Source organism: Scatophagus argus, chromosome 10, assembly GCF_020382885.2.
Source record: "Scatophagus argus isolate fScaArg1 chromosome 10, fScaArg1.pri, whole genome shotgun sequence".
In the NCBI taxonomy this organism is placed as follows: Eukaryota; Metazoa; Chordata; class Actinopteri; family Scatophagidae; genus Scatophagus; species Scatophagus argus.
Window position 1 is genome coordinate 20384958 of NC_058502.1, and position 13315 is coordinate 20398272.

The window sequence follows — 13315 nt, forward strand, 5'->3', positions numbered from 1 at the left end:
ATCAGATCAGACAAAATACTTAACATCTTACCCGCACTGTACTATAAGTACTGTTTTCCTGTCCCTTTCGGTCTTAAGAATACCCAGTAAGGATGTGACAACACCATTTCACAATATTTTCATGGAAAGTCACAGTGTGAAATGACACTGAAAGGGCAAATGCACTGTGCATTTACAGTTTCCCTTAACAAAATAAATAAAGAAGTAACCAACAGCGCTCATGGCTGAGGAAAGCACAGGTGCAAGTGTAAAACAAAACCCAAAAGTTTATTAAATTTCCCCATAGAACAGAGTTCTTCTAACAAATGCATTGTAAATTATGTAATATGAGAAGTGGCGCTCTGAAATAGAAGTATAATAGAGTGGCTAAACGTAATTTACATTTAAGTCTGTTTTCGCCCTGCCATAAAGTGAGTGACAAGACTATTCATATACTGCAGGTCTTGTTCTTCGTGAACAAAAAAAGTTGAAACATAGCTGTATTTTCCAAAATAAAAACCTTCACAGTTGTTCTTTGTTCATGAAGTGACATTGATAATCTCAGAGGGGTACTGTACCCTCCTCTTGTGTCACGTGATGCAGCTCTGGTCCTGATGCTGCTGTTACGGGGACTCTGTATAGGGAGTTACTAATGCTACACAGCAGCAGGATGAGGAGAAGCAAGGGATCCGTCAGCAACATCAAGGACATCACTTTCAGACAGACAAAGAGCAATATACAATATGAGTGACGTACAAGCACAAAAATATAATTATTGTTAAATTTACACTGTTGAACAATTGTGCTATTGTGCTGTTAATTTGGGAAGCAAATTCTGTCTTTCAATGTCTTTCAACATTGTCATAAAATGTGGCTGAGGCTAAGAATATCTTTCAATAACATGTATATATTTAACCTACTCTCAGGGGCATTTCAGCATTGGGACACACACATATTAAATGATGATCCTCCCTAAACACTTAATTTACTGGGTTCTGGTGATTGATATTCCCCAATTTGTGCCTGTCATTCATAAATTTATAGTGGAAATGCTTTTATTTATGTAAAGGAAAATGCAAAATTCAGATTCCAATTGACAATTCTAATTATTTACTCCCACCTACTATGAAATCTACACCCATGTCTTACTGTCAAAACATATTAAGTTACATTAAATAAATGGTACTCTACATTGCCGCTAGGTGTGAGTGTGAGAGTGTGTGGTTTTCTGTCTTTGTGTGTTGGCCCTGCGATTGACTGGCGACCAGTCCAGGGTGAACCCCGCCTCTCGCCCGTAGTCAGCTGGGATAGGATCCAGCTCCCCTGCGACCTTGATAAGCGGTATAGAAAATGGATGGATGGATGGATGGATAAATAAATGGTAGAAAATAAAGATGTCACAGAAAAAAAATGCTTGGATAATGGACTTTAATGTTAAACAGTGAAGCATACAGTGAAGGTATTAGTAATACTATGAGTCAGTTAAACTAGCTGAACAAAAAACATAATAGAGCTGCCTCATTCAACACTCAGAAAACTGAATGGGAAAACGATGCAAAAATATATTTTATTCGTTCTTTAATTAGTTCACCATATACAATCTCTGCCAAAAAATACTGATGATATTTCTCGCAATCATCAAGTCTATTTAATGGATAAGTTCAAATTCTGCTCTTGTAGCTTTAAAAGCTCCTCCTGTTTCTTTGTGGCACTAATCACCTCTCATATCGAAACACGCATCATCGTTGCTTATCTGGAAATTCCCCCAGTTTCTGCCATTTAAAAGCTCCGCTGTGAGTGCACTGTGCAAACCAAAACACGAGATTGTGAGTAAAATTATGTAGTATTTAGTGCAAAGAAAAGGACAGTAGAAGAAAGCAGGCGTTGCATGATTTTTTAAATGGGAAATCTGTTGGGAAGCTGGCGTTTCAAGGAGCCGAGCACCGTTGAGGAATGCGACTCGACGTGGGGGTCGGACTCAGAGAGCGACGAGCCGGCGGCTGAAGATGACAGCGGCATCTCCGACTCCATCAGCCCGGCGGAGAGCGACCGGGCCACCGGAGATACGTCCCCGCAGGTACACTGAGTGTTATGTAGCATGCATGAGATGACACTGTGGGGGGAGAACACGACACCCCGTAACATGTGGCTGTCACCGGCAGCGCACAGTATTGACAAGGCCAGGACACAGAAGGGCAGCTGAGCTCGCTACGTGGTGTCTTGTCGAGCATACAGCGTACGCCAAACTCCATTCAAAAATGTGCCAGTTTTATGGAACTTGGCTATACGCAAATGCGTCCACTGAGTCCACTGGTGTGTACTCGTTGAGGTACACTCCTCAGAAATGGCCATCCTGTTACTGACACTTGCCACTTGACAGGTTTTAGAAGAAGTTACACAAATAGCTTCTTGGTGGTTTATAAACCAAATGAACCAAAAAACCAAACCACATATTTTGTTAGGTGACTTTTAAGGATAGTTTGTTGTCCTCTATAATGAATGACTGCCTGCTGGTTTATGAAAGATATTAAATAATAATAATTATTATCGTCCCTGTGCTCTAACCGATCTAAATTCATGCTTAGTTGTTGAATGGTTTTGTTAGATTGCATCACAAGGTTTCATAATTTACAACCCAGCCACTGGATCACTCTTTGTAAATTTGTGTCAAAGTAACAGTGACTTTTTTTCTTTCTTTTTTTTTTGCCATGATTACAAACCAAAAATAATCCTGTGAAAGAATCTCTCAAAAGTTAGGATGATGCAGACTAGAATGTAACTTTGGGTTCATTTTTAAATGACAGAAGCCGCAAATGACAAACATCACACAGTGTGAAGGGTTTTTAACACAATATGATACCTGCAGTTAAACAGATAAAACTGGATTATGCCCAGGGCAACACCGCAAGCCTTTGTGACCAGTGGAAGTTAGCATGACCCAGATTTTATTTGAGAATCAGATCTAGTTTCCAGCGTTCCTTTTGTAGCAATCGCACGGCAACACTGACGTGAATTGTCCTCCTTTGCTTGTAAGAAGTGGATGACGACAGCCCTCGACCTCAAAAGCAAAGTCAGTGCTTTTAATTCAGCTGAAAGGCGGATAAGCTCAACACTGCATTTGTTAAAACACGACAAGTTTTTCGTTTCAGTTCTGCGTTTGAACTGAGTTTCTTTCTTGCTTTCTTTCTTTATCAGTTGACCGAATCCCCGCAGTCTGTTCCGAAAATGAAGAGGAGCTTCTACGCTGCCAGGGACCTCTACAAATACCGGCATAGCTACCCGGTACATGTGCACGCAAACATACAAAGAGAGGAAGGCCTTCAAGGCACAGTTGTTTTCTCAGATATCCAGTGTGACCTCTTTTATATGTGTCTTTCGGTGTAGAACTACAGAAAGCCTCGGCAACCCAACGAGTACCGTAACCTGCGCTTCTACCTGAACAAGATCCCTCTAGTACCTGATGGTGAGTTAATATACATACACACACACACACACACACACACACACAGATACACAGAAAGAGAGTGAGACCTCCCGAAACTGTGGAGAGAAGCAGTGTTGGCTTTGGGCTTAATGAGTTTTGTTTGGCTAAAGGTCATGTTTGACTGGGAAAGACCAGAAGATTAGTGGACTGATCCGATGTTTAAACAAGCTGAAACACACACACACACACACACACACACACACACACGGTACACATACAGTACAAACACACTATAAATGTGTGTGGCAGCTAATTAGCCCCTGTCTCTTCTCAGGTATCTATATAGAAGAGATTCTGACTAAGTGGAGAGGTGACTATGACAAACTGGAGCACAATCACACCTACATCCAGTGGTGAGATATTTCATCTGTTTATTTTCATTTTTATTTACTGGATTGTTAATTGCATGTTCCAAGCCTCGGTAACTGACATGTCTTGTTAATATCAGTGCAGTTGTTGGGCAAATGTCACTAGAAATGAAGTGAAGATTTTATCAACTCTTCTCCCTCAATGTAAAATGTGTGGCATTTAAAGACGTAATATGTACCATTCTTACTATTTATTAATATGTTTAAAAATTACTTGACATTTCTTATATAATTTGTTGAATGACAAGATCCCAAATGTTCCAACAATATTAAAACCCCTCATTTCATTGTGCATTTCATTCCTCACTAAAAGTTCCAGGAGAGAGTCAGTGAGAGGGGGAGGAAGTCTGCAAACATGACATAATGGAACGTTCAGTAAAACTTTAAATGTTATCTTGTTCATGAACATTTCTGACTGTGTCATGTTAGAAAGATTTTTAGCAACAACGGTGGCTTTTCACAATGAACACAATTCCCATGATCCCACTTGTATCTTCTGTTTCCTTTATATTGAGAGATGCCGGTTGGCAGAAAATACATAGTGTGAGTTTAAGAATTGAAATGGGTTTGAAACTGACCGCTCACCTGTACCATGTGACCTTTAGCCACTGTCGCAACACCTGTTTAGCTTTACATTTATACATGGCGCACATTCAGTGTCTGTGATAGCAGGGGAAGTTTTACCACTAAAAAATTATAGCTGTTATTTCTTTTAAACAATGGGTTCTTCATCTCAGACACAGGTAGATAAAAGTGGGGGAAAAAAAATAAAACCATGGAATATTGCAGTTGACAGATGAGAAGATAACTGTCACTGTCAGATGTGGGGCTACTGTAGTTAGCCAGTTAAGTTAACATTAGCTGCATGAGTTGGTTGAAAACACTCCTTTTTAATGTTCCCAGCAGACTCAGTTTGAAATATGCGCTTGGTGATTACATATAAGATACTGTTCTAAAGGCTGAGGCTAAAGAACTGTATCTCAGGCATAAAGACAGGAACCTCATCGTTCAGTGATCCTCCTACAGAAAGAAGAAACAGCATGTTATTCACAAGCTGTTACTTGACCTCTGTTTGGCTGTTTAGCTCATATGTGTTCACATTTTCTTTCACTTTTAACATTTTTACAAGATGAAAAGCTTTTAGAATGAGTACGGACTAATATAATGCTGTCTCAGGGCTGAGGTCGCTGGAATGTAAAGATTCCCAAATCCAGTAAAGAGTGGGACAGAGACACTATCTCCCATAGCGTGCAGGACTGGCTCCTACACATTGTGAACATACTGCTTCACTATTCTCAGTACTGGTATTAGTTACCTGGACATGCTAACATTTGCAGCTTAAAGGAGAGCAGGCAAACACACTTGATTCATTCCAGCACTCACACAGGGAGCATATTAACTTTATGTATTTTATGGTTACAGCAAAATGACACTTAAGTCATAATCTACTTTATTATTTGGTAAACAGATATGTTTTCAGCACACTGAAAAATTTGTCTTCATATGAACTTATGTTTTCTTGCTTTGTTTACACGTGGCAGGCTGTTCCCATTACGAGAACAAGGGCTCAACTTCTACGCACATGAACTGACTCAGGATGAGATCAAAGTAAGACACAAGTAGACATATTTACGCACACATAAAGTCTCTACACCACACACTCTGTTGCTGTCATGACAACATGTTTGCAAGTGTGTTGTTTTCTGGTCTTCCTGCTGCATGTGTGATTTTTTTGGACTTCCTCGTTTGTGTTTTTTTGTCATGGTTGAGTGACAGAGTGCATGAGTTTGAACATTGTTGTTGTCAACTTAGACAGTGCGTGTCCACTTGAATGTATGGGTCCAAAGTGTATTTATTCAGGTTTTTTTTTTTATTTCGAAATGAATTGACATTCCTTGATTAGTGAGTACAAATCTGTTTCTGACAAAATTCATATGCTCTGTTTGGTAAACTGATTTCTGTCTAATCAACCAGTGGGCCAAGCAGGTTCATTCAGCATATGCTAGCCTATCGTTTCTTGTTCTAGTGTCAGTCCATGATCACAGTTAAGATAAACGGCTGGTGTCCCCCAAACAGTCAGACTCCTGTGGGGACTGACAGACTGTGACTGACAGTCAAAGCTGTGGCTAATGCTCAGCTACAGGTTTCACAGAGCTCACTCACAGGATGTTCCAGAATGTGTGATTTCTTTATTATTTGTTTATTTAGTTGCTGAAAAGTGGAATTGTCACTTATATAGGCTCTTTAAATATAATCACCTGATTGCAGGGACTGTGTGAGGATAAGGCTATTTTTGAAAAGACATAAGGAGGTGGCTAAACTGTACCTTTGCTCCCCGTAACTGAATAATGGGGATGCATTTGCTTCACTTGCTCCATTGCTCAGGCACCTCTGGCTGTGTTTAATCCTGTCAGGAATTCCAAAGCACTCGAGAAGCTAAGCGGAGATTCTTGGTGGCATACTCCCTGATGCTGGACTTCTATGGCATCAAACTGCTGGATAAGAGTGGAAATGTTGCTCGGGCTCCCAACTGGCAGGAACGATTCCAGCACCTCAATGAGTAAGCACACACACATAAAGCTTTGGGGTATTTGCAGCCGGAATTTCTCTGAACTTATGGCACAGTTGCCAATTTCTGCTTTTGTATCCTTTAGCAAGGCAATTATTTTAAATGCTTCTTAAATGCAGCTTAATTGTTCTTCTACCAGCAGCCAAATGCGAAACATGTCTGAAGTCAACAAACAGATGGTTAAAGGGTAATTTAAAAGGCGATTTGTTTTTCTTTCACATCCTATTTCAATGGTTTCATGGCCTGAAAGAAGTCATTATGTTTTCTTGCCAAAGTACCACCTGAATGTCACATGTAGGGATGTGTGCTTTTAGTACATGAATGTTTCTCTCCTTTTACCCACCATGGTCTCAGTACTACTACTATAACTTCCACAAGTCACAAACTACCGAGAAACCTTAACATCCATTGACATTATACCAACCACACAAAAAAACAACAAATTCTCCACCATAAAGCAGCTGCTCAGTACGGTTTTATTCCCATCTCTTGTTTGTAAAACCACATCCAATATGCACTGCTTCTTTTGCATCTGGTGCATTCTGGTTTCCAGATTCCTATCAGGCCGAACAACAATCAAAAATAAACTATTCTTAATAATTAGGCTTCTGTATTATCAAAGCTGTGTGGTTGTCTGTCTTTGTGTCGGCCCTGCGATTGACTGGCGACCAGTCCAGGGTGTACCCCGCCTCTCGCCCGTAGTCAGCTGGGATAGGCTCCAGCTCCCCCGCGACCCTGACGGATAAGCGGTATAGAAAATGGATGGATGGATGGATGTCAGCATTCTGCTCTGCACAATTACATATTTATTGCAGCTGTTTTAATCCCACTTTTCAGTGGAATTGTTTAAAGCCTTTTTCACATTTTGACTAGTCACAATGGGAAGACCGTGTTACTAATAACATCGACCATCGCCCTGTTCTGGTCTAATGTCGCAGTAAGCCAGTGAGCCAACATGAACAATACCAACACCTGTGACATGACACAATGTTTTTACAATGTATGATGATCTAATAGAATTCCCTACCCCCCTTTTCACCTCCTGCTTTGTTCTTTTAAGGTCCCAGCACAACTACCTGCGGATAACCCGCATCCTGAAGTCCCTGGGCGAGCTCGGCTATGAGGCTTTCAAGGCCCCGCTGGTTCGTCTTTTCCTGGAGGAGTCGCTGTGCCACAACACCCTTCCCAACATGCAGCACAGTGTCCTGGAGTACTACGTCTACACCATCCGCCTGCCGGCCACCCGCAGACGCCTGCTCCGCTACGCCCGTCAGCACTACAGGCCTGCCCACGCCTTCCTCTGGGGTCCACCACCTAAAAGGCGAGTGGGTGGTGTTGGAAGTAGTGTAGGTGCAGGAAGCAGTGGGATCAGAGCTCCTGCTCCAACTCCAGAGCGACAGAGGAGGGGGGAGGAGAGCCCCACCTCTACCTCTCCAAATAGTGGGATTATTGTGTCTTCCCATGATGCCATGATGTGCCAGGATATGGCTGGAGGAGGTCTGAAGGGCTACGCAGGATTCGGTTCCAGTATGGCTGGACTGGAGGGAGCACTGATGATTGTGGGAGCCAGAGGAGAGAGGAACGAGTACAGTGAGCTTGTTCCTTTGTAGGGAATAGAGTATGATTGTTATCAGATCTTGAAGGCAGAAAACAAAATGTCTGTTTTTAAACTTAATCAGTTTAACTGTAAAGAAAAAACAAAAACAATTGTTTATGTCAGAACTTTATTCTTATCAGAGTTGTGAGGCCTCTGGATGGCCCCAACACTTAGGGTCAAGACAACAGTAGAACACATTCAAAGAATCTGACAGATGCATCAGAACCAGTTCAGGTTAAGGGCTTACAATACACAAATATAATGTTACGTCTTTGCTGATCAGTTTCACTGTATTGAACAGGAAGTGGGGCTGGGCTAATTGGGAAAGTGTGACGTCATATCCTGAGCCAAGCCAAACAAACTCGCCTTGGACCAAATCCCAAAACCATCTGAAACAGTAAAGACCCAAGGCTTTTCCTCATCAGGGCTATGATTACGAAACAACTTAGACAGAAGATTGCCTTATTTAATGATTTGTTGTGGGACTGCAGCAGAGGCGAACATTTTAGAACCAAAGGTGTCTGCTGATTGGTATGTTGGTCTTGATGATGGTTTTGGGAAGCAAAGTCCCGCCTAATCATCAAACTCGGTAGCTGGAGCTCCACTGAGCAATAAGCTGGACTGACCTCACTTTCAACGGCCTTTCAGAAGTGAAAATTATAATGTGAAGAGGGAGCTCAGGGAGAAGGAACACAATAGAGAGTGAAAAGGACAGGGGAGGGCTAATTTGTCAGAGCAATACTTTGAAACATATCCTCTTAGATTTTGTTGTTAATAACAGTAGGCACAACTCAATATTTAACTGCTGTCCTGAAGTGAAAGGTAGCTCCTCCATATGACAATTGTATGTAAATACTGAGCAAAAAGCAGGACTTGTTAGTGACTTGATATCTATTTTAAACAGTTAAGAATAGAGAGGTTTTTTTTAGTGACACATCTGCTCTTCTGTAAACAATCACTGGCACCATGGAGGTCTGGAAGAGCAGCTATGTGCATGTGGGGGCTAAATATAGCATATTACAACAGCAGTGTCGATAGAAAGATCTGTTTCATAGTATAGGTTGGTGTGTTAGCCGTAGCCTCTTATTGAAAACAACAGCATTACTTTTAGCTGAGCCAGCAGGCTAATTTATCAGCATTAAAATGCTAACATCTGCAGTTAGTGGTAGCAGAGACAGTGAAGAAATGGCACGGATCACGTATCTGTGTCACGTGGGTCTCGCCCAAAGCCCTGCTTCTTCAGGGGACCAGCGGCAGGTCCAGAGTCTATCATTCCAATGGGAGAAGTGAACATGAGCACAGATTACGACCGATTCTTGCAACCCATAGTCTCCAAAGTAAATACTGGGCCCATTTTTCACAAGCCACACATGCTTCAAGCATTCTGACAGTAAAATGACCTTTTCCACAGAGACAAATCAGGAGAAAATGAATTTTGTTTAAGACCTGTCTCTATATCAGCAACGCATTGGACATATTATAAAAATAAAGCAGCAAGCATTAAAAGTAAATATTACATTTTTGAGTGTATCTAGTGTGGTATTATTCTATGTGTTAACTTTAAAAATGTCCAAAGGGGATAGGGAAAGAGGCGACCACGTTCACTTAGAAGACAGGAAGTGTATACCATTACATACCATTGGTGCAGCTGGTCATGGAGGTGGTAGTTTGGCTAGATACATTTGCTGGTGCAAATGAAGTTATATCAGCTAGTTAGCATTAGCAGCAGTGGTTAACAAACTGCTATGGCTGCCACTTGCAGCCTAATCGTCAAATTGACGTTCTGTGCATTTCTATGCTCCGCAGCCTCACTTAGCAACACGCCAATAGGTGACTTTAGATTTTTCATTGTTTTAATATAACTGCTATCAGTTGCATGTTTAAAAGGCAGCATTACCTTTATCAACAGTTTTTCCAGCTGTGGTGTTGAATCCAAAATGCTTCCGCACATTTTTTTCTCAGATATTTTTGCATCATTATGATTATGATACTATTTTCCTCCATTTTGTGTTAAAGTCAACAACAATAGTTTAGTGAGCCTATCAGGCCAAGCAATAGATCAGACTGCGTTTCACAAATGCCTGCCTCTGGCGTACATGACACAGCCTGTTGCTAATGTGAATACTGAATTCTGACAGTAGGATGGCATCTGTACTGTGGTGACATTGCTAACACTTTGACATTTTGACAAAATCATTCAAGTGTATTGATGGTGAATTGGTGAAAAACAGGACTGCTATTAAAAACAACAGCAGAAAAACGTCCCATATGGCGGCCTGTTGTGTCATTTCAGATATACAGATATAAATATATAGAGTCTACAAATGGTCAGGAGCAAGACTAAGTGTTCTCACGTTGTCTAACCTTGCAATAACTTGACAGTAATAACTTATTTTCACCCAGGCTATACACAGTAGGTGGTGATACTGTTGACTTTTTCTGAATACGACAGTTAAAGTTTCTCGGGGCATGTGTGGGGAAATGGCTGCTGATATTCATGGCAGCTATGGAGTACATTGTTTATTTACATAGCAAAAAAAAGTTCTGCAAAATTTATATTCCCCCCAGAGTTGCAGTCTAATGAGGGTGCACGAGTAACCTAATTAGCATGTAAAATACTACAGTAATTTAACAGACTAATTATTTTGTAGGGTTAGCGGCTGCTCTAGAAAGTGAAGCAGGTTCTGCTGCAGATTTTACACTCACCTCCGACATATTGTTATGAAACATAATATTATCACCCTCATTATGTCAGCGAAGAGTGTGTGAAAGTGTGTATTAGCCTGTCCAGTCAGCCAGTAAGGACTCGACAGGGCAGTTTTGTTTATTCCAGGTGTCTTTTCAAACACAAACATTTGAGTTCCTGGTTGCAATAGATCTGTGAAATTAAAAGCCATGTGAGTGTGAGACAGCAGCGATGCATACGTTCGGGATTGAAACACTCTTTGCTGACTTTGTCAGCTGTTCTTTCTGTAGGTCAAGGCCTTGTTGATCGTTAACTGACGAGGTCTCTACATTGCTCCCCAGCCAAGTTTATCTGATATAATTGTAAAAATAACCTTTCAGGTGAATAGTGTGATAACACGGGCTAGTATCTGATTTTTTTTGTATACTGTATGTGTACATATTATGTGTGAGTGTGTGTATCTGATATTCTTAAGTGCCTTTTTTGTATTTTTTATGTTTATCTGTATGCTGTAAGGAGTGTTTTTCCCAACTAATTTCCAGTACATCTTGTTTTTTGTACAGCACTTTGATATTTACATTATTGTTTTCATTATAGTCATATACAGTGCGAGTATTCATGTACGGTAGGAGCAGGAGAACAATTTGGTATAGAGGAAATGTTACTAATATGTAATACTTGAAAATGTTTGTATATGGCCTATTGATTATAATGTGATTGTTCTATAGAGTACTCACTATGCTTGCTGGAAACAGCAGTGTTTTCCCAGTGTTCTTTCAGCATTAAGGGGCTACAATAACTGGACATTTGCCCTAAAATGTGAAATTTGCCACACTTGACTCAAATAAAAATGGGGATGTGGATTAAGAATTTTATCATCTGGAAGTATTTGACGAATGTGAGCACTGCCTGTGTCACTGTACATTTTTATTCTTAAATTCGTAGGCACACATTTGTCAGGTGCACAGCTGTTTCGCAAACAGGAATAATCTCATTGGTTAAAGTAAACCTAGGTGGTTGGAGACATATAACCATAGTTTGTCTGCCAAAGGCTGAATGGAAATCACAGTTAAATAAGCTCACAGATAGAGGATTAGACATGCGAAGGGATCCACTTTCAAATACTTAATATAACTGAGATTATTTGCCTGACTTCTGAAACAGCGCTGACGTCAGAACCTTTAATCTGACTGGAACTAATGCAGCATTAATATGCACATCGATGCCACATACAGTACTATGCGCCCAAAAACAAAGAAAAGAGGCTCCATCAGGAAAAAATAGCTAATGACAGGCTAATGCCATTATGTTAGACAGAAGCTCAGTGAAGAAATAGAAAGCATAAATGCTAACTTGTATTTTAAAACCCTTAACTGGATAGCTTTACTAAAATCCAGAAACAGAACAGGAGATTACTGGAACGTACAAGGACACAAAATGACATTGTCTAGTGCTGTGGTTGCCAAACTTTTTCATGTCAAGGACACCTCAACTGATATGTTTGCGAGTGCGACACCAAAACTAAAAGAAAAGTGAAATGCGCATGAAATAAATTTTTCCCGGAGATGGTTACTGCCATTTTAGATACTGTTTATTTTTCTCATAAGTCTGTTTTAAATTAGTTATTTGTTGCTGTAAAAAGCACTGCTTTCAATTGGGTTGGGCAATTTGTCTGACAGTGACTCCAAATGAAACCACAAACAAACTCACTTTGACAGTCCTATTTGATTTGATTAAACAAACAAGATACTTTGTGTTAATTACCTTTTTCTAAAGATGTTGGTACAGATATTTTTTAATTTTTATTTTTTTCCTCTTTCGTCTTACTCTGAGGTTATAAATCTGGTGTGAATAAGTGAGAACAGTGATTAACATGTAAATTTATGCTCAGCAGTTTCTTTCAATCGTTCAGACAAAGTGCTCACTTTGTGAATCCATTTCATTTCCATTATCATTAGCTGTAGTAAATCTTCTTTACTACAATCTGCTTTGTTTCTGATTTATCATCTATTTATGTTAGAAAATGTATATATTTTAGAAAATATTCAATTATTTTCAGTTCTGTCCAGTCAAGAGACAGATTATCCTGCTGGGAGGCATAAAATCTGATTTCATGAAGGGTTCCACTGTGACAAACAGACAGTAAACCAAGGGACAGGAACAATGAACACAGTCAAATGATGTCTGTGCCTTCCAAAGCCAAGAGAAAACACACTGATATTGCAGTACAGAGGACACATCTGCTGTAAAAGATCTGCCGGCTGAATAATAGGATTTAAGTTCTTAGTAAAGACAACTGGAGATGCACTGAGAGAATCACATCAGAGCAATAGCAAACCGAGCGAAAACCCTCTCAAACAAGTGTTTTCTCCACAAAGAAGTTGGAAGATAATGAGAGAGAAACTATTAGAAAGCTTGCTGCCATCAGGAGAGGGCTTAAGCAGAAAGATGTGACAGCCAGAATCTTCAAAGAACCTCAGTTCTGCTGTAGACCGGCTGTCTGTCTCGCTCCCTGCGAACCTTTCTTCGTCTTCCTGCGAGTGACACCGTCGATCCTTCCACCTGTCTTTGCTGCAGTTGATAAGCTCTGGTGAGACTACACCAGACAGGAGAGATGAAGCGTTAACAGGGC

At 40.4% G+C, this 13315-nt stretch overlaps 1 protein-coding gene across 1 annotated transcript; it reads left to right on the forward strand.

Annotated features, from left to right (window-relative positions):
* The first annotated feature begins 1784 nt into the window (after window positions 1-1784).
* On the forward strand, window positions 1785-11558 carry ogfrl1 (opioid growth factor receptor-like 1). The gene is made up of 7 exons (XM_046402445.1): window positions 1785-2056; window positions 3175-3261; window positions 3364-3442; window positions 3738-3816; window positions 5373-5439; window positions 6246-6391; window positions 7461-11558. The coding sequence occupies exons 1-7, from the start codon at window positions 1880-1882 to the stop codon at window positions 8008-8010; spliced, it is 1185 nt and encodes a 394-aa protein (XP_046258401.1). The 5' UTR covers window positions 1785-1879; the 3' UTR covers window positions 8011-11558.
* Window positions 11559-13315: the final 1757 nt, after the last annotated feature.